We start from the raw sequence: 27,973 nt of genomic DNA on the forward strand, positions 1-27,973 counted from the left end.
GTGAGGATGCCAGATCGAACCGTGGGCCTGTGAGAGGAGGTCTCTCCTCACTGGTACTGGCCACGGGGCAGTACTCGCTAACTGCATCACGACTGGGAACCAAGGTTGGTTTTTCCAGAACGGTGCCACCAGCAGTACTGAGCATCCTTCTTCCCTGATCCGTTCTATCACCTGAGGCAGGAGAGAGACGGGGGGAAAAGCATAGAGCGGGCGGCGGGGCCACACATGGGCCAGCGCGCTCCTGCTCTTGGAGAAAAATTCCTGACAGTGAGCGTTTTCTTGAGACGCAAACAGGTCTACTTCCGCTCTGCCGAATTTCTTCCACAGCAGTTGGACTGTCTGTGGGTGTAGAGACCACTCGCCTGCCGGAACATTGTTCCTGGACAGTCTGTCCGGTCCTATATTCAGGAGCCCTGGCACGTGCGCTGCTCTGAGCGAGCGCAGGTTGCACTGAGCCCATACCAGGAGGCGTTCTGCCAGCCTGTACAGGTTTTTGGACCTGAGGCCGCCCTGGCGATTTATGTAGGACACCACAGACATGTTGTCCGAACGGACCAAGACGTGGCGTCCTTTTATCTGGGGACAAAAACGCGTCAGCGCGTTGTCCACTGCCAGCATTTCGAGGCAGTTTATGTGCAGGAGCTTTTCCCGTTCTGACCACTGGCCGAAGAACGGTCTGCCCTCGAGCAGCGCTCCCCATCCCGAGGTGGACGCGTCCGTGGACACCACTTTCACCCTCGAGGAAGTCCCCAGGCTTACACCTGATTGGTACCAGTCGTTCGCTCTCCAAGGTTTCAGAGCTGTGACGCACTTCTGATTGACCCTGAGGCGAAGCGAACCGGATGCCCACGCTCTGCGTGGGACTCGCGCTTTCAGCCAAAACTGCAGCGGGCGCATGCGGAGCAGGCCCAGCTGGAGCACTGACGATGCTGAGGCCATGAGACCTAACATCTTCTGAAATTTCTTGAGCGGGACAGACGCGCCGCAGCGAAACGCGTTCGCTGTGCGTTGAATGTCTACCGCGCGCTGTGGCGATAGTCGCGCTATCATGGACAGCGAGTCCAATTCTGTGCCCAGGAAAGATATCTTCTGACTGGGTAACAGAGAGCTCTTCGCCCAATTGACACTGAGACCCAAATCCTCGAGGTGATCGAGTAAAATGGTCGTGTGTTCTATGAGCACTGCGCGAGATTGCGCTAGAATCAGCCAATCGTCCAAATAGTTCAGCACTCGCATGCCTCTCATTCTGAGGGGTGCGAGCGCCGCGTCCATGCACTTCGTAAATGTACGGGGTGCCAGGGACAAACCGAATGGCAGGACTGTGTACTGATATGCCTGGCCCTCGAAGGCGAATCTCAAATATCGCCTGTGACGTGACGCTATCTGTATTTGAAAATACGCGTCTTTCAGATCTATTGACACAAACCAATCTCCTTGGCGAATCTGCACAAGGATTTGTCTGGTCGTGAGCATCCTGAACTGTCGCTTCACAAGCACTTTGTTCAGTTGCCTTAGATCTAGTATGGGTCTGAGACCCCCGTCTTTTTTCGGTACCAGGAAGTATCTGCTGTATAGCCCTCCTTCGCTCTGAACTTGAGAGAGAGGCTCTATGGCCCCTTTGCTCAATAGTTTCGTCACTTCGGCTCGAAGTAAATGTGCTACTTCTGTTTTTACCGTGGTCTCGACGCGCGCCACATAGCGGCGAGGGCGTCGGCGAAACTGCAGCGAATAGCCTCTTTTTATAATGTTCAGCACCCACTTCGAAACCCCGGGCAGCTTTGCCCACGCGTCTGCATGGATAGCTAGGGGTTGAATACGAAGCGCGCTCCGCTCGCTCAGCGATGGAGAAGCTTCGGCGTGCTGCAACACAAGCATCGCGCTCGTGACATTTGAGGCATGGGGCGCGCTGATAACAGCGGGCAGATTGCCCGCGCTCGACTCCTCTGCGGTGGTCAGCCGCGAGGGGGAGGGCTGGGTGGTTCCCGTGGGAACTGTCATGTCTATGTGTGGATGTGGGCGCGGGACAGCGGGCACATTTATCACACCGAAAACATCGTTCGCTTGCGTGAAGCGAGTGCACGTTGGTTTCGTTTTTACAGAAACCGTGAGACATGCATAACGCGGTGTTAGTGGGCACTGGGTAGTGGGCACATTCACCATGTTTGAAGCGCAACCGATCTGAGTCGGTTTTATGTGCGCGAGCTCTGTGTGACAGGCTGTGCTTGTGTGTAGGGATGGGCACTGGGCAGTGGGCATTCTTACTACACATGAAACACCATCGGCCGTGGCACCAGAAAATACACTCTTTTGGGGATTTATCTGGGTAGCCGTGAAAACGGCATTTGTGTGCAGGCAAGCGGGTGACAGAACCGACTTGTTGGCTGCAGAAAACACTGGAACAGTCACATTTGCTGGAACTGGACGAGCGAATAGCTTTGGTGTGAGTCTGGCCGCAGCGGGACTTAAACACCGTCGTTTTCCTAGCTGTGCTAGGACGACTTCGGGGCCTCGGGCTTCACCGTAATCCTAGGTCGCGAGCCACGTACAGCGGGGCGGCGACCGGATGAGCGGGAGCGCGGTCTCGCGCTTCGGGCCTGGCGGCGCTGTGAAGTGGAGGCAGTGGACGGTGGCTGTGGCTGTGAGCTCTGAGCAGACGGTTTCGCACGGCCTGCTGCAGAGCTGGAGCGCTTCGGGAGGAAGTGCTTCATAGCCTGTGACGCTTTCTGTACCTCTGCGAATCTCTCCGCGAAATCCTTGACGGAGGATCCAAAGAGGCCTGTGGCGGAAAGCGGGGCGTCGAGGAACGCGGTGCGCTCAGACTCGGCCATTTCCGAGAGCGTCAGCCAAAGATGTCTCTCAGTCACGGTGAGAGAGGCCATATTCCGTCCAATGGCTTGCGCTGCAGACTTAGTAGCACGGAGAGCGAGGTCCGTGGCACTCCTTAAGTCCGGCACGCAGATCGCGTCAGGTCCTTCCTCATCCAGCTTACGGAGGAGATCGGCCTGGAAGATCTGAAGCGTTGCCACGTGGTTTGCGTTTCCTGCCTGGGTGAGGAACATGCAGTTCTCGCGCTCGCTGACGGCGGCTGCCCTCACTGCGTTGCGTTACCGCAGAGCAGCCAATAGGCGCGCGAGCTGTCTCGCCTATGTCTGCATGCTGCCGCAACGCGTTTTGCATTATTACAAAATTAAGGATAATTTTTGGCTTCAATATCTCGCGGAAAAAGGATTTTCCCCTAGCGTAAGATATCTTACGCAGTACGAGAGACCTCTCGTAAGAGAACCCCAATTACTAAAGTGGGACACTTGATTATCAAAGTAGAATATTTCATTTTTCTAATTAAAAATTCTAGACAGGTAACGGTTCTTGAATATTAATATATTGAAAGAATAAATGTGTAAGTCAAACCTCAATATGCTGAGTTGACAGTTTGGACTCTTTAGTCCCTTACAGAGCAGCTTCACCCCTGAATCCTGCAGGACATTGTTACTCAGGTCCAGCTCTCTCAGGGGGGAGTTTGGTGATTGTAGAGCTGAAGCCACAATTTCACAGTGCTGATCAGTGAGATTACAGGCTGTTAATCTGAAAAAGGAGAATTAATAGTATTAATTTCGTAGAAAATGAAATCAACATATAACTGCAACAATTTATATAGTATTATGCTTGTGAATACAAATCTATAAATTACTCATTAAACCTAATAACTAATTCTTACAAATTATGGTCAATATGACCAAAAAATCATATCTGGTTTTTTTTTTTTTTTGGCTGAATGGCATTATATGATACATACATACATGGGTATTTTCTACTTTTTAAAGAAATTTCTAAATAAAATAAAAAATGCATTTCATATCCTGCCCAATGTTGTCCTACAAACAAATTTCATGTTGAAGGCTATGAAAACAATAGTAAATGTAACTTTGTAAGCTATGCTATATACATACATATAATGCAAAAAATTCTTACATTGTAACAACATTACAATCTAAAAACCCAAAATAAAGTTTTTCAAAACTGAAGCTAAATTCACTGCAAATTAAAATAAATAATAAAAGCACAGACTAAGTGGTAACTGGTAAGAAGCACACATTTACTCATCTGAGCTTAGTAATTATATTAGCCCACATATGATTACCCCATTACAATAGTCACTTTACAGCTACTTATATTATACAAATATATTTACTTGTAGGTTTAAAGTTCTACATATGCCACATTTATTGTGCACAACAAATATTTTAGAAAAATCTATATTTTAGTCAGAATTATGGCACTCCTATTCTGTTGCGCTCTGTCTGTTTGGTGTACAGCAGCGCTCGTTCACTGAAGTCTGTGCAGTTTACCGAAGACTCGATTGCATAAGGTTTGTCCACTACTAATAGCAAAATATTTTTGCATGATCTTCCAACATTTACAAATGGAGAATATACCTGTGAAATGTAAATTATGCACTGAGGAAAACACCATGTCTCAACACATTAAACAGCACAAGTTTCTGTCAGAGCATCTGAAGGGGCAAGCAGTGTTAAACTATATGCATTTACTATATATTAAGGCCTTCCAAATAACTCATAAGGTAAAGCATGTCTCATATAGGACAAATTGGATTTTGCATTTTTCCTGCAGCAGCTCACTCTCTGTGTCTTCCGTCTCCGTCCTCTGTGCTCGTAATATCAATCTAAAGTGTATCATCAATATAAAAGGTGTTTCATTTTATATAATTTATAAAAATAAATAAATATATTGTACAAACTCAATATACCACCAAGACCTATGTTCATACTGTAATATGTTTATATTTTCACACTCACAGAGCTTTTCTGCAGTTCCTCACAGCAGGTAGCAGTCTCAATTTACCCTCTTTTGATTTGAAGGTGTACTTCATAAAGTCTAACTCATCCATCACCTCCTCTGACATCAGGATCATGTTTGCCAATGTTGAGCATTGTGCAAGAGAAAGACTTTTTCTTTTTGTTTCAGAGTTTAAAAATGCCTGCATTTCTTTAACAACAGAATGATCCTTCATTTCAATCATGCAGAGTGAAAGATTCATCCATCTTTCAGGACTGACGTTCTTTCCAGAACGGTGCCACCAGCAGTACTGAGCATCCTTCTTCCCTGATCCGTTCTATCACCTGAGGCAGGAGAGAGACGGGGGGAAAAGCATAGAGCGGGCGGCGGGGCCACACATGGGCCAGCGCGCTCCTGCTCTTGGAGAAAAATTCCTGACAGTGAGCGTTTTCTTGAGACGCAAACAGGTCTACTTCCGCTCTGCCGAATTTCTTCCACAGCAGTTGGACTGTCTGTGGGTGTAGAGACCACTCGCCTGCCGGAACATTGTTCCTGGACAGTCTGTCCGGTCCTATATTCAGGAGCCCTGGCACGTGCGCTGCTCTGAGCGAGCGCAGGTTGCACTGAGCCCATACCAGGAGGCGTTCTGCCAGCCTGTACAGGTTTTTGGACCTGAGGCCGCCCTGGCGATTTATGTAGGACACCACAGACATGTTGTCCGAACGGACCAAGACGTGGCGTCCTTTTATCTGGGGACAAAAACGCGTCAGCGCGTTGTCCACTGCCAGCATTTCGAGGCAGTTTATGTGCAGGAGCTTTTCCCGTTCTGACCACTGGCCGAAGAACGGTCTGCCCTCGAGCAGCGCTCCCCATCCCGAGGTGGACGCGTCCGTGGACACCACTTTCACCCTCGAGGAAGTCCCCAGGCTTACACCTGATTGGTACCAGTCGTTCGCTCTCCAAGGTTTCAGAGCTGTGACGCACTTCTGATTGACATGGGGCGCGCTGATAACAGCGGGCAGATTGCCCGCGCTCGACTCCTCTGCGGTGGTCAGCCGCGAGGGGGAGGGCTGGGCGGTTCCCGTGGGAACTGTCATGTCTATGTGTGGATGTGGGCGCGGGACAGCGGGCACATTTATCACACCGAAAACATCGTTCGCTTGCGTGAAGCGAGTGCACGTTGGTTTCGTTTTTACAGAAACCGTGAGACATGCATAACGCGGTGTTAGTGGGCACTGGGTAGTGGGCACATTCACCATGTTTGAAGCGCAACCGATCTGAGTCGGTTTTATGTGCGCGAGCTCTGTGTGACAGGCTGTGCTTGTGTGTAGGGATGGGCACTGGGCAGTGGGCATTCTTACTACACATGAAACACCATCGGCCGTGGCACCAGAAAATACACTCTTTTGGGGATTTATCTGGGTAGCCGTGAAAATGGCATTTGTGTGCAGGCAAGCGGGTGACAGAACCGACTTGTTGGCTGCAGAAAACACTGGAACAGTCACATTTGCTGGAACTGGACGAGCGAATAGCTTTGGTGTGAGTCTGGCCGCAGCGGGACTTAAACACCGTCGTTTTCCTAGCTGTGCTAGGACGACTTCGGGGCCTCGGGCTTCACCGTAATCCTAGGTCGCGAGCCACGTACAGCGGGGCGGCGACCGGATGAGCGGGAGCGCGGTCTCGCGCTTCGGGCCTGGCGGCGCTGTGAAGTGGAGGCAGTGGACGGTGGCTGTGGCTGTGAGCTCTGAGCAGACGGTTTCGCACGGCCTGCTGCAGAGCTGGAGCGCTTCGGGAGGAAGTGCTTCATAGCCTGTGACGCTTTCTGTACCTCTGCGAATCTCTCCGCGAAATCCTTGACGGAGGATCCAAAGAGGCCTGTGGCGGAAAGCGGGGCGTCGAGGAACGCGGTGCGCTCAGACTCGGCCATTTCCGAGAGCGTCAGCCAAAGATGTCTCTCAGTCACGGTGAGAGAGGCCATATTCCGTCCAATGGCTTGCGCTGCAGACTTAGAAGCACGGAGAGCGAGGTCCGTGGCACTCCTTAAGTCCGGCACGCAGATCGCGTCAGGTCCTTCCTCATCCAGCTTACGGAGGAGATCGGCCTGGAAGATCTGAAGCGTTGCCATGGTGTGCAGCGCTGACGCAGCTTGCCCGGCGGCGGAGAAAGCGCGGCGGAGCAGGCTTGACGTCGTGCGGCAAGCTTTAGAGGGTAGGGCCGACTTAGCACACCGTCCAGCAGAGGGCGGGCATAAGTGGGCCGCTATCGCCTCTTCGACCGGCGGCAGCGAAAGGTATCCTTTGTTCTTGGCATCGTCAACAGCGGAGAATGCCAAAGAAACAGCAGGACGCACTCTAGCCGAATAGGGGGCGTTCCAAGACTTGGCGACTTCTTCGTGTAACTCAGGAAGAAAAGGCGCCGGTCTGGACGCAGGCGAAGCGCGCTCCCCAGGCAGGAAAAATCCATCCAGCCGGTTGTGAGCGGCTGCTCAGGCGAAGACCACTCGAGGCCGAGGCTCGCCGCGGCCTGTGCGAGTACTCGCATGAGCTCCGCCTCGATGGACGCTCTCTTGCCTGACGACGTGCGGGCAGGGGGCGCGGGGTCCTCAGAGCCCGCCCAATCCTCACTGCCTGACGCCAGGATAGAGCAGGAATCATCCTCTCCCAGCAGGGCTTCCTCATTCACGATGTCAACGGAAGCGGCGGCAGACGGCGGCCGCTGTCCGTCAGGAAGCGAGGCTGACGAAGCCGGGGAAGCAAGCGGGCGAACCGGCGAGCTTTGGCGGCTGAGGGAGGGTTCCGGGGCCCGCTGGGCACGGCGCTTTTTACGGCGCGACGCCGCGGCGGGCGGGGGAGCAGTCTCGGTGAAGAAGGCTAGGCGAGTCCTCAGAGTCGCCATTGCCATCAGCTCGCAGTGAGGGCAGCCGCCGTCAGCGAGCGCGAGAACTGCATGTTCCTCACCCAGGCAGGAAACGCAAACCACGTGGCTCTGCACGAGCCGCAGGAAGGCATCTTTAAAAAGACGCTAGCTCTTTTAGAATGTGTGTCGCGGCGGCGACACACACACACAAAAGTACAGTGTAAATAAGGAAAGGATATAAGCGCCGGAAAGCGCAGCAGGAAGGCAGGAAGGCGGCGCGGCCAGCGACTTCAGTGACTCGTCCCGCTGAAGGTGCTCTCTCTCAGACGGCGCGGCTTCTTCTCCGGCTCCAGCGATGCGTGTGCTTCGCTTGAAGGATGAAAAATCAGATAATAGCTGCCTGCGAGCGATATTTATAGGCCTAGACCACGCCCATTTCGGCGGGACGTGACGCAGCGGGCGCGAAGTGCCCTGATTGGGTCTGGCGTCACGCCAGGCCTCGCTCGATAGGCTGCTGCAGTTGCCGCAGAGCAGCCAATAGGCGCGCGAGCTGTCTCGCCTATGTCTGCATGCTGCCGCAACGCGTTTTGCATTATTACAAAATTAAGGATAATTTTTGGCTTCAATATCTCGCGGAAAAAGGATTTTCCCCTAGCGTAAGATATCTTACGCAGTACGAGAGACCTCTCGTAAGAGAACCCCAATTACTAAAGTGGGACACTTGATTATCAAAGTAGAATATTTCATTTTTCTAATTAAAAATTCTAGACAGGTAACGGTTCTTGAATATTAATATATTGAAAGAATAAATGTGTAAGTCAAACCTCAATATGCTGAGTTGACAGTTTGGACTCTTTAGTCCCTTACAGAGCAGCTTCACCCCTGAATCCTGCAGGACATTGTTACTCAGGTCCAGCTCTCTCAGGGGGGAGTTTGGTGATTGTAGAGCTGAAGCCACAATTTCACAGTGCTGATCAGTGAGATTACAGGCTGTTAATCTGAAAAAGGAGAATTAATAGTATTAATTTCGTAGAAAATGAAATCAACATATAACTGCAACAATTTATATAGTATTATGCTTGTGAATACAAATCTATAAATTACTCATTAAACCTAATAACTAATTCTTACAAATTATGGTCAATATGACCAAAAAATCATATCTGGTTTTTTTTTTTTTTTGGCTGAATGGCATTATATGATACATACATACATGGGTATTTTCTACTTTTTAAAGAAATTTCTAAATAAAATAAAAAATGCATTTCATATCCTGCCCAATGTTGTCCTACAAACAAATTTCATGTTGAAGGCTATGAAAACAATAGTAAATGTAACTTTGTAAGCTATGCTATATACATACATATAATGCTAAAAATTCTTACATTGTAACAACATTACAATCTAAAAACCCAAAATAAAGTTTTTCAAAACTGAAGCTAAATTCACTGCAAATTAAAATAAATAATAAAAGCACAGACTAAGTGGTAACTGGTAAGAAGCACACATTTACTCATCTGAGCTAAGTAATTATATTAGCCCACATATGATTACCCCATTACAATAGTCACTTTACAGCTACTTATATTATACAAATATATTTACTTGTAGGTTTAAAGTTCTACATATGCCACATTTAATGTGCACAACAAATATTTTAGAAAAATCTATATTTTAGTCAGAATTATGGCACTCCTATTCTGTTGCGCTCTGTCTGTTTGGTGTACAGCAGCGCTCGTTCACTGAAGTCTGTGCAGTTTACCGAAGACTCGATTGCATAAGGTTTGTCCACTACTAATAGCAAAATATTTTTGCATGATCTTCCAACATTTACAAATGGAGAATATACCTGTGAAATGTAAATTATGCACTGAGGAAAACACCATGTCTCAACACATTAAACAGCACAAGTTTCTGTCAGAGCATCTGAAGGGGCAAGCAGTGTTAAACTATATGCATTTACTATATATTAAGGCCTTCCAAATAACTCATAAGGTAAAGCATGTCTCATATAGGACAAATTGGATTTTGCATTTTTCCTGCAGCAGCTCACTCTCTGTGTCCTCCGTCTCCGTCCTCTGTGCTCGTAATATCAATCTAAAGTGTATCATCAATATAAAAGGTGTTTCATTTTATATAATTTATAAAAATAAATAAATATATTGTACAAACTCAATATACCACCAAGACCTATGTTCATACTGTAATATGTTTATATTTTCACACTCACAGAGCTTTTCTGCAGTTCCTCACAGCAGGTAGCAGTCTCAATTTACCCTCTTTTGATTTGAAGGTGTACTTCATAAAGTCTAACTCATCCATCACCTCCTCTGACATCAGGATCATGTTTGCCAATGTTGAGCATTGTGCAAGAGAAAGACTTTTTCTTTTTGTTTCAGAGTTTAAAAATGCCTGCATTTCTTTAACAACAGAATGATCCTTCATTTCAATCATGCAGAGTGAAAGATTCATCCATCTTTCAGGACTGACATTGTTTTTTTGACCTCGTTTGAGGTTTTGGATTATTTTCTTGACGCTCTCTGGGTTGTTCTCTGTGTGAATCAGCACATCCTGTAAGAGTCTCTGGTTGGACTCCAGTGAGATGCCATGAAGGAATCGAAGTAAAAGATCCAGGTGTCCATTTTTACTCATCAAGGCTTTATTCATTACTCCCTTCAGGAGCTCGTCCAGAGGAACATTCTCACACTGAGTTCTGGACTTTCCTGTCAGGAACATTTTCACAACTTCACTGTTCTTGTGTAAATAGCAGAAAAACACATACAGTGCTGCAAAAAACTCCTGAAAGCTCAGATGTACAAAGCTGTAAACCTTCCTGTGATAAATCACAGATTCCTCCCTAAAGATCTCAGTGCAAATCCCAGAATACACTGAGGCGTCAGTGACGTCTATGCCGCTCTCTCTCAGGTCCTCCTCATAGAACATCACATTGCCCTTCATCAACTGATTGAAAGCCAGTTCAGCAAGTTTCACAATCACGTCTCTGTTGGACTGCAGGAGTTTCTCTGGATCTCTCTCTTCATACTTCTGGTTCCTCATATGAGTTTGAATGAGGAGGAAGTGGATGTACATTTCAGTCAGAGTTTGAGGGATTTCTGCACTGAGATCTTGTTTCAGGATGTTTTGAAGCACAGTGGCTGAGATCCAGCAGAAGACGGGTATGTGGCACATGATGTGGAGGCTTCTTGCTCTTCTGATGTGTGAGATGATTCTGCTGGCTTGATGCTCATCACTGATTCTCTTGCTGAAATATTCCTCCTTCTGAGGGTCATTGAATCCCTGAATTTCTGTCACACGGTTAATGTAGTTTGAGGGGATCTGATTGGCTGCTGCTGGTCTGGTGGTGATCCAGATGAGAGCAGAGGGAAGCAGATCTCCTTTCATGAGGTTTGACATCAACACACCCACTGATGAAGACTCAGTCACATCAGAAACTTTCTCACTGTCTGAAAACTTCAGTGTCAATCTGCTTTCATCCAGACCATCAAAGATCAACACAACTGTACATTCATCATACATCTCTGAGTCCAGATCTCGAAGTTCAGGATGAAAGTCCAGCAGAAGTCTGTGAAGACTGTACTGATGATCTTTAATCAAGTTCAGCTCTCTAAATGGAAGCACAAACATGAAATCTACATCCTGATTGGCTTTTCCCTCGGCCCAGTCCAGAATGAACTTCTGCACAGAGACGGTTTTTCCAATTCCAGCGATGCCTTTAGTAAGAACAGTCTTGATTTTATCTTTCTTCTCTCTTCTCTTCTCCTCATATCCAGGTTCAGGTGAAGGATCAAAGATGTCATTGCAGTTGATTGGAGTGTCTTGAAGTGTCTTGTAACTTTTCTCCATCTGTAGCACCTCATGTTCTTCATTCACTCCTTCACTCTCTCCCTCTATGATGTACAGCTGTGTGTAAATCCTGTTCAGGAGGGTTTGATTCGCTTCTAGTTTGATTCCCTCAAAAACCCTCTCATATCTGTTCTTCATGCTGGTTTTGTGCTGGTCTTTGACTCTCTGAAGATCATCATGCACTGGTTGGTGAGAATCGAGCTGTAGGGCTGCTTCTGTGTCATGATGACTGATGTGTTTCTGACAGGAGAAGGATGAGCTGGTCTGATAGGACACATATCTGATCTGGTCAGATCTCCCACCACTGAAAAGAAATTGAGAGACAAACAGAAAAGACATTTATCAAAATAGAGAAAATATTTAAATATCTTTAATATTGAAAGATGTTATTTAAAATCATACCACAACCACAATGATAAAGAAGTGTTTGTTTAACCCCCTGAGGTCGACGGTATCGCCGGCGATACCAGCTCGCTTTTTTTTTATCAGTGTAAAATAAACTCATAAATACTCTGTTGACTTTGATTTTTCATAGGAGTTTCGTACATCAATCGATTCTGTTAAATGTGTATTATTTTTGTGTATACTCATAATAAAAACAAAGTGTTGAGCTTTTCGCCAAATAAAGAAAAATAAACACGAAGCGAGTTCTGCCTTCTCTCTGTCAGTGTAGTCCATTCTGAAACGCGTCCGAAAATGAACAATAACTCACCGAATACTTCTCACACAGACACGTGAGATATGTCTTTATGAAGCTTGAAATCTCTTCTTTTAAATGAAGTAATTTATATAAAAAACAAATGTTTTCAACTCATGTAATCCGTTTGAAAGCAAGGAGAGGTACCGTTTTTCCTTCTGCCTCATTATCTCTATAATGAGTTGAGGCCGCCCCGCCCCCGGCGCTATTCAAATGGTAAATAGTTTAGGTGATCTAGTATGCATCGCATACGCCCCCCGATCAATGCCATAAAAACACAGTTTCTTCATCAGACTTACTGATAGTTCATCGCGTTTTGAGTATGGCACGCTTCTCCAGTAAAGACGCCCTTCAGATGATTCTGGACAGCGAGGAAGTTGTTTCCTCAGAGGAAGATTGTAACTCAAGACTACGAACGGCAGCATTTTGAAGAGCGAATTCCGCCGAGGACACAATTTCGGAGTAAGTTTTACTTAAAAGCCTTTTGTCTTTTATTTTTCGTGTTCGCATTTATGAGGAAAAAACAATATTACGTGAGAGTTCTCCATTATGGACGCGAGCGCTCTGAAGGCGCACTAAAAGACTTTCAAACTTTCACAGAGACCTCAAAACAGAAACTACAAATCCTTTCTTTAAAACGAATTTCGTTTTGTATCAATTGTATCTTAATTTTAATAATTTTTTCATTAACAAATTTCCTGGATTTAAAGTAAATATAGGCTAGCAATCACAACATAAGGGGCTTGAACTGGAGATCATCATTAACCAGACCGTAGCCTACTCGCCTCACATGTCTACAAAATGTGAAATATATTTACAGAAAGCTGGTTCTAAACAAAACCATCCAAAACAAAAAACTATGTAGCCTAATAAATGTGCATTTCTCCGGTGCGTTCACTAGCCTACTGCGAAGATCGCGAGTCAATAGCCTATCGTCAACTTCATCTTTGCAAGAAGTTAAATTTAAATTGCGTGTGTGAATGAATGATGATGTTTTAGCAAACTGTATTGCTATACTGAGGAAAGGAAAATTCGACTGAAATATGTTGAAATAAAATGTAGGCTATTTGTATAAGCAACGTATTAAACTGCAAATTAACAATATGCCCTAATATTTCATGAAAACAACGTTACAGTCAGGCGAAATATGAAAGACAACATCTTGTTGACTAGATTTGGGTACAGTTTTTACAGTAGAATATACTGCCACGTCAAATAAGCTTTTGTTTAGCAATTTCTATATCTATTTTTGTCAAAAATAAAGTCATCAACTAAGATGTTAGCTGTTCCAATGTTGACTATATTCAAACTAATGAATACATAGATAAAATGTAGGCCTATAATCATTTTTTTTTTACAAAGAAAGAGTACACTTGAAATATTGTTGAAATTGTAATTATTGTTGTAATTGTAACCTTTTTAATAAAATAGCAAAACATATTTACAAGATAGATGTAAGCAAAATCTTAAATGCTCAATATAAGTCTTCTTCTAAATATATCTTTTGTCCTTGCATTGTGGCTCAGTCAGTGTCACACCTGAGTGAATGGCTCATCATTATGCAGGAGATAACCACGCATAAACATTATTCTCTCAAAAATGAAAACATGTACATACACGTGGCTCACATATTATGGTAGCCCTGTTTGTGCTATATAGAGTGAATTTACACCTTTGCCATTAATATGTTTATATGCAACTGAAAAAAGCACAAATGTCAGGGCATGTCAGAACACCTCAAGGGCCCCAAAAACAGCCCAGACCCCAGAGGGTTAATAAACCTCTTTTACATATAATAAATCTATTGTGGCCAGTTGATTTCATGACATAAAGTTCCTCAAAGTTCTGTTCCCCTCCAAGATTGTACAATTTGTACGTCTCCACCCTTACAAAACAAAAATATATGGCAATATAATACACAATATAATGCAATATATTACATAATACATTTCCATATATGGGAAACCATCGCTTATATATTTCAATAAACTGCAATATATCCATTGGCCATGTATGGCTATATATTGATACATATAAAACTTTCCACTGAGTAAATGTGTAAATGTGTCTTTAGTCCTATTCGGACAGGACTATTTTCAAGGGGGACGTTAGAGAAATTTGTGTTTCGCAGATGTACTTTGCGATTTTGATCATGTTGAATCTGCCATGTCTGTAATTTTCTCACACAACTTTCCCAAAAATTCAATGGAAAATGACCTACCGTTTTTCGAGACAACGGTCCTCTGAGAAATCTAATACTGTCAAATGTGAATGTCAATGATTGCTGACATTGTATTATACTAACGCTTCTCATTTGCATGCTTTCATTTCATTTCAACATGGATGGTATCCGACGAAAAAATTTAATTATAAAACTGATATATAGAGCCAAATCGTGGAAACTGCATTTTAATATCAGTGTCAGGTACTTGTCTAGATGTCTCTGCTCACTTATGTGGGTTTATTATAAAGAGACACTTCTATAAAATTACACAAAGTATATTAAATAGGGTTTTAAATATAAATAAAAGTTATATCAATAAGTAATTCATAAAAAAAAAAAAAACCAACATATACTTCATCCATGATGCGCACAAGCATAGCAGATGTCCTTCTGTAATCGGTGCATGAGATTACAAAATTTTCATGTCAATCTGTGATCATTTTGACCATGAACCATGCGCTGTCACTTAAATTTAGCGTGTGCAGGACAGCAAAAATGGACTCTGTGCGGAAATGATTGCTGCACTGCTGTATACGAAACTCTCCTGGAACGCATTACCGGACGCATCCGCGTGCAGTGTGAACGTTATAACCTGTTAGTATGGGTACGGGAAAAAAATACACACTGCAATCGGAGTATGTGTGAAACAGGCGTTACGCTACATGGCTAACCTGCTCTGAAACAGGTTTTATTCTGGGTTAGAGATCGCAAACCCAAACTGGACCAATCAGCTGTGAGTAAAGTGACATGTATCTGATGCGATAAAGCCACTCCCCCAGTATCTCTCGCTCCAAATTAAAGCAGTTTATAGCGGACTATATTTATATTATATGAAACATAATTACTTTTAATTCATATAATATATTCATATAATTATTATTAATTCATATAATATATTCATATAATTATTATATTCATTGACAAGTATTATTAAACTTTCCTTTTAAATTAATATAATACATGTATTCATATATAATGCTTATGTGTATTTATTTGAGCTCTTTGTGAACCTATAGGATGATTATTAGGCATATTTCTTTGATTCACATCATGTATCGATATTAGAGACCGACCGATATATCGGCGGGCCGATATTATCGGCCGATATTAGGCATTTTCCAAACTATCGGTATCGGCATTTATAACGGCCGATAAATGAATATTTAAAAAATAAAATAAAAGCGGACGAAACACCCTTCAACCATGTTATGAGTGTTGGCGCTGCATAGTTTGTCCACCAGAGGGCACTATACAAGGAAGATCGCTCGGGCTAGAGGAGTGGTTACAGTGTTGCCAGATGTACGATAATTATCGTATTTGTACGATAATTTTGACCTCTGTACGATGTACGATCAATAATGAAAAAAATCCCATAATGTACGATAATTTCTGAGTTTTCAGTCGTTCGTCCAAACACACACACACCGCTTCTCTCTCTGACCCCGAATCATTTCGCAGGCTTGCCTGCCTGCACGCAAGCACGTATACACACACACACGCACGCACCACACGGTGTCGCCCGCACGTCAACACTACACAGTTTTGCCGAAGAAGACAGTTCAGTTTAGATCACTCTATGGTTTAGATCAGTTTAACAAAACGAAGCAGTAAAGTCAAGTGAAAAAAAAAAAAAAAAAAAGAGTTCAGAAAGGGAAGGTGAGGACAGTGGAGGGGCGAAGAGGAAGGCAGAGTCTAATTGACATGTCAGACACAGACAGTCTCCAAGTCATTGATGACCAGTGGAGGCGATTGCCTCTCATGACCTTGAGTGAAGACACGAAAGAAATGGATGTCGATGAATTTTGGCATCATATTTCTACGTTGGAGGATTTCCAGGGGAAAGCTGTGTTCAGCGAACTGGGAAAGTTTGCTCTGGATGTGCTTGTGTTTCCCCACTCAAATGCGTCATGCGAACGAGTGTTTTCAAAAGTAAATCTAATCAAAACAAAACCACGAAACCGACTCATTACAGACACTCTGAATGGACTCCTGCACACATCGGAGTGTGTGAAGAATGCTGGTGGGTGTCACGCCTTCAAACCGACGAACACTATGCTGCGCTCCATGACGGCATCCAATCTGTACCATAAAAGGATTCCCCAACCAACAACATCTGCCAACACAGCACAAGTGGATGTGGCATCCGAAGTTGACAGCGACTTAGCGAGATAGAATTCGAATCTTTCTAATGTTAATTGTAAACTTTTTTTCTCTCTGTATCATAGCTTAATTATAATTTTTTTTTTTTTTTTTTTTTTTTTTTAAGTTGATCATAGTTAAATTATGGTCTAGTTCAAAATGTCTTTCGGCATATCTTTTGCACTTTGGCAAAATAATAATAATAATAATAAGTAGCCAAAACATTTTTTTCTCTCTGACAGCGACTTAGAGATAGTATTCGAATCTTTCTAATGTTAATTGTAAACTTTTTTTCTCTCTGTATCATAGTTTAATTGTTATTATATATATATATATATATATATATATATATATATATATATATATATATATATTTTTTTTTTTTTTTTAAGTTGATCAAAGTTTAATTATGGTCTAGTTCAAAATGTCTTTCGGCATATCTTTTGCACTTTGGCAAAAAAAAAAAAAAAAAAAAAAAGTAGCCAGACTTCCTCCAGTTAGTGTGAGCGTATTACACAGCTTGTTTAAATTGGCTGTAAAATTATTTGGAAAATAAAATTGTTGGAAAATAGCTATATTGTATGTGTTTGGTTTGGGTACGATAATTTTTCTCAAAAAACGATAATTTTGAGGTTTTGGTACGATACTTCGACATTTCTAATCTGGCAACACTGAGTGGTTACGAACAGAGTCCAGAGTTCACCTGAGTCGGGAGACGGCAGCGCCGGATGATTCTGTCAGCATTAAAGACTTTTAAAATAATTTAACTCGCGTCCATGTTTGAATGCCTTGTGTTTGTGATGCAAAAGACTATGCGCACTAACCATTACCATAGTAAACATAGTAAACGCTTGAAGATACGCATAGTAAAAAAACATAGTGAACGCTTGAAGAAATCAGACCAATCATAAAGGCTATCACAGTCATGTTTTTATTTTATCTGTCAGTAGCCTACGTCTCGTCTCTTTATACCGCTTTGCTTTTCTCTTTAAAAGCAACTTTTTTTTCGGGAGCTTCCTCTGTTTCTCTGACTGAAAATATCTGTATGGGAGTCGAGAGAGTGCTAAAGCTCCTCAGGTCGTATTTTTGGTGGCATATATTTGTAGAAATGATCATTCTTTCTAAATGTGATGTAAAGATGTCCTGTAACTAGCAGATAAACAGTAACAGACGCGACTGAAGAAGTAAGTGTGTCCTCTTTCTTTTGTGAAATAGACCTAACGGTAATTTATTTCTGAGTGACTAATGTGCAATTTTGACATAAATTAATTCATTATGATCAATGTATCACTTTTTATTGTAAACCTGTGGTAAAACATCGATGCTTGGGTTTTAAATATTCAAGTAAACAACAAAAATGCCAGCAAACGGCCGCTTTTATCATGTTTGTTTTCAACGCAGCTAATGAGCTTGGAAATCACAACAAACTTATTCTGCCTAAATAAAGTAATGATTACTGTATTTATAACTAGCATATCTGTAGTTCCAGTCTCTGCATTGTAAAATGTAAGTTAGGCATGCGAGGAGTGAACATTTAGACATAGAGAAAAAGTATCAAACATAGCCTGTGCATAAAAGTTAGCTTTTCTTTTACACGTGTGTGAAATCCAAGTGTGCGTTACTTCGTTTAGCCGCAGCATTAACGAGTCACATAATGTATTTAGTGCATCACTAAGTAGTAGATTTTAGAAGGCAGGCAGCAAATGATGATTGAAAATGGTTTGTTGTAGCTTGATGGAATAGATGGATAGAATTAAAAGAGTGCAGGTAAAGGGATAAGCAAGTTGACATTGTAATTATAAGGTAGCTTATAACATTGACATTTGGCAGACGCTTTTATCAAAAGCGACTTACATTGCATTTCAAGGTACACATTTACAATCTTATCAGTTCTTCACACACACACATTATTACATAATTGAATTATTACTGTCAATATTAATAATAATAGTTGACTTTTTTTTGTTCAAAGGACTTTAAGTTTCATATCTTAAGTTTGTATTTTTATACATTATATTTATCAGAACTTTAATATATTCCGTTCTGTTGTGACAATAAAACAAACAAGTTTATTTTTAAACTTCATTATCATATTATTTTAGTAAGGCTGAGGACTCTTAAATAAGGACAAATAACTAATGTTAGGGAAATCTGTTCATGTTTTGTTACGCGTTTCTGGATTTAAAAAAAAAAAAATATATATATATATATATCGGCCGATATATCGGAATATCAAATTTTTAAATCACCAAATATTTGTATCGGTATCGGCCTTAAAAATCCTTTATCGGTCGGGCTCTAATTGATATAGTCATATATACTGACTATATCATAAATGACTTCATTTGAATAAAGTAAATTAAATCAAGTTTAAAAACGTTCCTAAATTAAATTAAGGGAAATTAATTAATTTTTAAGTGTACATGAATATACTCACACAGGGTCAAAGGGCACGGCTTCATTACAGAGATCAGTGGGGTGAATCATGGATCTGTCACTCTTCACAGACACACATCTGGATACTGGAGATGATGCTCTCTTTCTCTTCCTGCTGATGATACTGAGAAAAACAGAGATGTATTTCAGATCATTTCTGAAGCCAGAAAAATAGACCACATTGGCCCATTTGCTATTAATGCAATTTAAGAGCTATAAACAAAAGGTTGTAGTTGTAATGTTGAGGACAAATTTTACCACTAATTCTTCAATTGCTTAGCATTTGTCTCTTCCTGAGAACTCGGGACAGTAGATGGAAATCTCACTGGCCTGATTGTGTCAGTACTGCATTGTTACAAAAAAATCTATATTTGCATGTATTTTTAAGTCTAGGCAGTTTAAACATTCAAGCAATGTTAAATTCTTCAAGCACAATAAGACGCAAAAGATAACTAAAGCACACGCATCTTATTGTGCTTCTACATGATCAAATACACACAAAAATGTGTCAAAAATGCCCATCACAGTTCATATTAATGTAAACACAGTTGGTTATGTCTTAGGTGAAAGTAAACAGTTGGGGAAATATATGGTGTCATATCAGATCTGTCCATCAGGTCTTAAAGTGACAGCAGCCTAATAACCCTGGTGCTGTCTGTGTCATTAAATCAAACGACGAAAGATAGAAAAGAGAAAAACACTTACTAGCCGTGTTTCCATACTAAATTTGCGCAAAACTTATGCGATATTTTCTAAATGTTGATAAAAAACTATTGCAAAATGATGGCATTACACCAGGTGACTGGTAAATGCAAAAAAAATGTTTCCATTGCAGTTTTGCAAAATATTCCTTTTTCGAATTGCCTTAAAAACCACCTCATGCCAGCGTAAAAACATGTTTGCGATCTATGGGAGTTTTAGCAAAATTGACGTGTTTCCATTGGCCGTAATTTCAATTTGCGCAATTTGAATGGAAATGGAAACACGGCTACTGCTCTTGACCAAATAACTTGGTAGCTTTAATAAGAATCAATGCATATTTAATTCACACCTATAGAATATACATTTTATTTTTTTACATTTGATTACTTATATCTGTAGTATTTTATTAGTTTAATGTCATGTTTTATTTCTTTTGGATATTTGATCTATTGTATTTATTTGTCCTATACACACTGTCTATACACACTGAATGCCATTGTAAAGGCTGTCGGTTTGTCCCTCACCGCCTCGTTTTTATCCACGTAACATTCAATATGGCGTCTACTGACCAAGTCTATAACCTGTCATATAAAACCCACACAAACGCACAGCAAATATAGAGAAAACGGGAGCAAAACAGGATTTTCATCTCTTCAGATCCCAATACCCTGTTTCCATTCACAAAAAAGAACCTGGTTATTGGTTGAATTTTTATCAGTGGATAAGGCCAAGCCCCGCTCTATAGTTTTTCACATTAGAATAGCTTTTTACTCAGAAATTTGTCACCACACCAAGTCCAAGGGAGTGAGTGATTTATCTTGCTAAATAATTTCACTTCAAAATCCTCTAGTAAATTACATGTTTAGTTTTTTTTCAGTTGTTTATTCAGAATCGTGCAGCTCTAACAAATATGAATGATACTCACACAGAGTCAGGGGGTCCATCATTGAACATAGGGGGATGAAACATGGTGTTGTTACTCTTCATAGACACACAGCTGAATTCTGGAGATGGTCCATCACTGAGATCAGGGGGATGAGACATCGAGTGGTTACTCTTCATAGACACACAGCTGAATTCTGGAGATGGTCCATCACTGAGATCAGGGGGATGAGACATCGAGTGGTTACTCTTCATAGACACACAGCTGAATTCTGGAGATGGTCCATCACTGAGATCAGGGGGATGAGACATCGAGTGGTTACTCTTCATAGACACACAGCTGAATCCTGGAGATGGTCCATCACTGAGATCAGGGGGATGAGACATCGAGTGGTTACTCTTCATAGACACACAGCTGAATTCTGGAGATGGTCCATCACTGAGATCAGGGGGATGAGACATCGAGTGGTTACTCTTCATAGACACACAGCTGAATTCTGGAGATGGTCCATCACTGAGATCAGGGGGATGAAACATTGAGTGGTTACTCTTCATAGACACACAGCTGAATTCTGGAGATGGTCCATCACTGAGATCAGGGGGATGAGACATCGAGTGGTTACTCTTCATAGACACACAGCTGAATTCTGGAGATGGTCCATCACTGAGATCAGGGGGATGAAACATTGAGTGGTTACTCTTCATAGACACACAGCTGAATTCTGGAGATGGTCCATCACTGAGATCAGGGGGATGAGACATCGAGTTGTTACTCTTCATGGACACACAGCTGAATCCTGGAGATGCTGCTCTCGGAGTGTGAACAGACGCTTCCTCCTCTTTCTCCTCATACACACTCATTTTACAGGCAGGTTTCTGTTTCTCTTCTTCCTAGATGACAGATTTGATTTCAGGCCTGTATGTGGCAAAAAAAAAAAAAGAATAATACACTGAATTTTGACAATTAATTAAAATGAATCTCTTGGGTTTTACTAGATGCTGGGTGGTATACCGGTTCATACCGAATACCGTTTTTTATTTTTGTTATGATATGAATTTTTAATATACCGGTGTATGTCGCTTTCACAACGTTCGGAACACAGCGCGACACTGTTTGAGAGGAGTCTCTTATGGGATCAAAATCCCATCTAAAGTATTGCGGTCACGGATCAAAAAATAAGCGTGAATCAAACATTTTGTAAAAATGTATTGCACAAACTGAAAAAAAAAATAATGCAAAATGATCAGAAAAGCAAACAACGTGGTCACGGGTTAAAAATATAAGTGTGAATAAAAAAAATAACAAGCATGAATAACACACTTTAAACACATTGAATTATTTTGCACAAAACTTAAACTTATGTTCATGTTTTCTTAAAAAAATATGTTTGGATTTTATTACTCTGTACTTTGTGCTCTCTTACATTTTCTGCTCATATTTAATTTTTTTGTACGCTTGTGTTTGTTTTTCTCTTAGCTCTTCTTTCCATGTTCTGCGCTTGCTTTTCCAATGTTGCAGTTCGAGTTTCATGTAAATTAGGGCGGGCTTAAGCGTCACCATTGGTCCAATAGTTCTAGCTTGACAGCTCCTCCTCTAGCCAATCAATCGAAGAGGGGAGTTGACGTCACTCAAATTATTTTACTATTTTTTGATCCATGGCCACAATACTTTAGACGGGATATTGATCTCATAGTCTCTTTTCACTGTTACACAGTGGTGATGGCACAGCCAGAGATGGTCTTATATTAGGGAGATGAGAGGGTCTGCATCTCTTACCACTGGACAAAGCGTAATGGCTAACTTGGATCACGTGATGCCGTTAGCATTAGCTGTTATGCTTTTTTGTCTAAAGGTTGCAGGCTTGTCATCAGCTTTGGCACAGCTGTATGTGTTACTAAGCGTGACAGTGAAGATGGATAGGTTAAACTATAATTGATAGCTGTCAAATTATATTACAGTGTTTCCCATACATTGGTTCACAATATCAACACTTCCCACCACAAATAGATTTTCCAAAAGGCTTTGACATCGTTGAATAAACACAAGCACTGCACATTTCAAAGTCAAAATGTGGCGCTGGTGTTTTTATATGAATGCATCTTTGAAGGAAACTGAGAAAGATTTCTTTAGAAGATTTCTTTAGTCTTTAGAAAAATGTCTATGTTATTTTCATTAAATCTTTCTTTATCTTTCCTGATAAAGCAGCATGTATGAGCACTGCGCTGCTTTGCAGTGTTGCCAACTATTTTCACAGGAAAGTAGCTAACGCCTTCCCTAAAAGTCGCTAAATGTCGCTAGATGACGTCATACGTCAATTAGCATATTCATGACGTCATCGCTTCGTACTTGCGTTCTGCCTGCCTCATGTGTTTTCTCTCTAAATTAATGCATACATTCTGTATATAATATAATATAATATAATATTAATATAGCCGAATGTCAAATAAAGCTGTTCTCATTCCCTATCTTTTCTTTCAAGAATAGAAAGGAAATTAAAATGGTCAAACTAAATTCTTTAAAGGTGCCATTGCATGGATTATTTTATTATTTTAGAATGTTTCCTGGGGTGCCCTTATAATGTTAGTATGTTTTTTAGATCAAAATTTGTTATAATTTAGAAATAAAAGGCATTTTTCCTAGCCTGATTTTAGCCTCTGATTTGAACGCTCTGTTTGAAGGGGCGTGTCTGCTGGGAGCATTCAGTGTAAACGCCCACTGCTGTGATTGGCTGCTGTGAGACTTCAGTGTAAGCCTGCTGATCACGTGAATGAAGATCTTATCATTACAACGCAGTTTCTGCACTCTCACTAAAAAGTTAGACAAATCAAAAACTTTGCAGGATAACCAATATCCTGATAGCTTCTCAAGAAAGGAGTGCTATTTTATTAAGAGAAGATGTGGACATTTCTCAATGAAGGGTAATGGTGTGTTAAGTTGGTCTCACCATAAACAGGTAATACAACTGTGACCTGTATTTACTAATATAACATGATTACATGAGATGGAGCACAGCATTGGTCAGAAGGCCAAAGTGACCAATGGGCAAGAACAATTTATACATATTGCAAAACACAAATAGCCTAACTGTTCTTCATTAACATTAACTTACTCTATTGTTTGTTCTTCCTTCCTTAGAGGTGTCCTGCATGCATGTAGTGCATTTGTCCTGCCTAATTTTTTTTCTCTCTCTTTTGTTACTGTTGCTTCAATACCTGTTAGCTATTGTATACATTTGTTCACTTGATCCTATACCTGTAGGCTATGTCACTAATTCTAAAATTATATTTGCATAGCTATGGCTTATCACTTTTCACCACTCTTTGGGAACATTTATGGAGTGTCCTGTATGCTTTATGCTTTAACTAATTTCTCTGCAATATTCAAATAAATAAATAAATAAATAAATTGCTTGCCATGTCCCTTTAACCACAGTATTGCTGCTCAATTTAAATTAAGCCACAAATTGCCATCATAAAAAATAATCTGCGAATACACTCCCACTGCAAAGACACAATGTAAATAACCTGCTTTATTTAATTTACTTACAATTGTCATAAGATACGAATTCCATTTAAACGAATGTAACAAAATCATATGGGCGAGGTCTGTGAGTAAAAACTTCCCTTTAAAACGGCGTCTGAAACATACAGCGGAGCAGCGACAGAGGACAACACCGCCATGATAGGATACAAACATTTACAAATAACGCGAAAAATCTTTTGAATTTGCGAAGTGGAAAATTCGCTGTGAAATCCAGGTAAAACTCTCTGCGTGCACGCGCGCGTCCCCACCCAGATCCAGAGTTGATCCGTAAAGGCCTTGCTCTCTGCGCAATATGTTTTGCTCTTCATTGTTTCTGTAGCCTATTCATACATTTTTTTTATATAATTATTATTATTATTTCAGGTTTCAGAACAACAAGCTACAAGCAGAAATACAATCTGTGTACGTTTATCCATTTTCATGAGTATTAGGCCTACAGGTTCCACCGTGACGTAGCAGTTAGGCTAGCTTACAATTAGCTTTAACGTGTTTGATTTCGACATATTTACACGCAAATGCTCTGTCTATATATACATATTTTCTTGAAATTGATATTACAGCTATACAACGTTTTAACAAACTTACCGTGACATTTGATGCCATTTCTGATCTTGAACTCTCTGAAATGGCGTCTGTTTGTCACAATCGATCGCTTTCAGTTTCACTCTCTGAGACAGGTGTTTGGGTGACAGGTGAGTTCCGCGAAAAACATCAAAGCCCCGCCCCAAACTGGAGTGAACGTGATGACGTTGAGCTACGTGCTCTTTACGTACTCTACTGCAACTGCACTGGACAAGAGACAAGAGGCTTGTTCGACTTCATGCAGCTCTGCGCAGACCGATCGGCGGCTGACTTAAAGCAGTGCATGCCGGTTAGAAATTTTGTCCGACTTGATACAGCGCCGACGCCACGTGACTGTGACGTATGCCATCAAAGTACCGCGAGAGCAATTCGAGAGTAGCCGGAGAACTCAGCCAGCGCAGCTTCTCAAGAGCGGCTGCACTGGGCTGCAGGAGCTCTGATGACGACACAGCTGTTCCACGATTGGCCGGATTCACCGCATGACAACGATCACGTGTGTTTCGTGTTTATTCGAACACCTTTAGTTCCTCTAAAGCTCTCAAATCAGTTTATTATAACAGTGAACACTCTTTTCATGTCATTGTCATGTTATATTGTGTCATGTTTATCAAATTAAAACTGCTTAAAAAACGTAGACTCCACTTCATTGATAGTAGCTTATGTTGAACTTTATTCTTGTTCAAACAGACGCTGTATGAAGCAGTACATAAAGTATTGAATGAAAATGTCTCTGAAACATCTGTGTATTATTTGGCAAATATTACATTTATTTCACTTCAGCTGTGGTAAAGTATGCAAACACCACGTGAGCGGTCACTACGGGAACCAGAAAGTGTCCGACTTCACGTCTCCGTTTGCAGCTCCTCCCCGCCTGCACGCGGCTACTCTCACCGATCGGTTACATCCAGCCGCAGCCGATGTCGAACACACCTAAGAAGTGCCACTTAAAATGAAATAACTAAGATTAAAAAAAAGATTAAATTATAACTTTTATTCAGCAAGGACATTAAAATGATCAAAAGTGACATTAAAGGCATTTTATAATGTTACAAATGTTCTATATCTCAAATAAACAGTGAACTCTTGATCTATTTGTAACCTTTGGCTAAAAGTATTAAGAAAGCCAGACTACAGGTAATGGGTTATTTCACCACCCAGGAAAATAAAAACACCCCAAATGTGGTTACAATGACATGAAGGACCCTGCTGACTCGAACTGGATTAAAAGGCAGAGACGTGACTTCCAACAATACAAATTTTAAGTTTATTTTACAAAAATAATCTTGTTCCAGTAAAAGCTTTCTAGAGACAATGAAAAGGGCGTAGCACCAAACACTATAGTCCCAAACAGAATATGAATACACTTCTTGCGGTGCATAGATAAAAATAAAATAAAAAACTCAAAAATCAGAAAAAGATCCACACATAAAAATCTCTCCAAGATTTTATTGTCCAGAGGCCACAAATAAAGTGCAAAAACAAGGTGCACTTGCACTCACTAAAAGCAAGTGTATATATATATATATATATATATATATATATATATATATATATATATACAGTACTGTGCAAAAGCCTTAGGCATGTTAATATCCCCACCCCAAAAATGTTTTTAAGTCAGTTATTTATATCTTTTGCTGTAGTGTGTCAGTAGGAAATATCAGTTTACATTTCCAAACATTCTTTTTGCCATTAATTGTAATAATCCAGTGAGATTTGTGTACAAGGAGTCTGACAACAGCCGGTCTGATCTGATCTCACCATCATCGAGTCCGTCTGTGATTACATGAAGAAACAGAAAAAACTGAGACAGACTAAATCCAGAAGAACTGCGGGAACGTCTCCGAGATGCTTGAAGAAACCTAGTGATGTAATATTCATAGTGTAGTTTTCAGTAATACAGGTATAACTGAAGTGTTGTACAAAAACTGTATAAATATAGCATTTCACTGATCTTTGTTATTATGTATTTTGTTCAAGAGATTATATATGATGCTGTACTTTTTTAATGTACTCTTATATATTTATTTTGCAATGTACACAATAAGATACTATATTAAAGTGTTCTTGATTTCAAAGACTGTGTATGTCTTAACATTTATATTTAATTATTTTAATATACCATTTTAAATACTGAATAAAACAGCTTTATAATAAACTATTAGTGTAATGCTAATACATTTTTAATGTTATTTAAATGCTCTTGAAGTACATTAAAATTAAGCTTCAAATATATTACAACTGTAGTTTAAGACATGAAAGTATATTTTTAATGAACTGTAAAGAAATACACTTAAATGTACTTGAAGTGATTCCATTTTAGCACAATTTAATATATTAAAATATAGTGCAAATAGCTTAAAATTGATCTTAAGCATATCTTGAAATACACTTAATATACTTGAAGTTGTTTCAAAATAATACATTTAATACGCACTTAGTACAATTTAAATATATTTATTTTTCACCTGAGTATATTGCTTGTATGTTTCGAAGACACTCATAATGAATTTGTAATGTACTTGTAACACAAATATCACTATAAACATGTAATTAGTCCCTACACAGGCATATACTTAAAGTTTACTAAGTATACTTAAAGTTGTTCCAATTAAGTACACAAAAGTACATTAAATACACTTAAAGTTATGCTTTACTACAATTGAATTACTACTAGAATATACTTAGTACAAAATGAGTTGTTTCAAAATAGCACACTTCAAGTTAACTAATCATTAATGTTCCTGAAGTCCAGCTCCACCAGTTTGGGAGGAAACGTCTAAAGTTAGACTTGAACTCCACATATTACAACCACAGACTTAACAAAAACACTGATGAATGTTCATATTTGTTGATGGTCATTTAGCTAAACCTGTGTTGCTCTTGCTCTCTCTGAACATAAACAGTGTTTTGCACAGAAAATGCTGAAGTCCACAGATGTTTGATTGAACTGTGAACACTAGTGGGTTTATTAAGACAGACAAACAGAAGTGCTAATAAACAATATATCACTGTTTCACTTCTGAAGCCGGTGTTGTTGACCAGCGTGAGTCAGTGAAGTTAATGAGATAATTACATGATTAATGAAGTGATAATTGACCATTAGTGACGAACACCTGACATACTGACTTACTGCTGAAGGGTGTCATTCTACAGTAAAAATTAAATACTTCTTTTCTTTATTGATTAAAAAACATTCCCATTTGCATTATTTTTAACTGTATTTTTACTGGTTTGGTTGAAAGAATTAATC

General features: G+C 40.9%; 1 protein-coding gene across 1 annotated transcript in view; it reads right to left on the reverse strand.

Annotated features, from left to right (window-relative positions):
* LOC309499923 (uncharacterized protein) overlaps nucleotides 1-27,973 on the reverse strand; it is a 389,370-nt gene that overhangs the window by 68,167 nt on the left and 293,230 nt on the right. Inside the window, exons 21-22 of the mRNA XM_082171466.1 lie at nucleotides 8,475-8,648; nucleotides 3,409-3,582 (exon numbers count right to left, since the gene is read on the reverse strand). Of these exons, the coding sequence (XP_082027592.1) occupies nucleotides 3,409-3,582; nucleotides 8,475-8,648 (348 nt within the window). The remainder of the gene's footprint in view (nucleotides 1-3,408; nucleotides 3,583-8,474; nucleotides 8,649-27,973) is intronic.

The sequence above is a fragment of the Leuciscus leuciscus genome (genome assembly GCF_965113295.1).
Source record: "Leuciscus leuciscus genome assembly, chromosome: 1".
In the NCBI taxonomy this organism is placed as follows: Eukaryota; Metazoa; Chordata; class Actinopteri; order Cypriniformes; family Leuciscidae; genus Leuciscus; species Leuciscus leuciscus.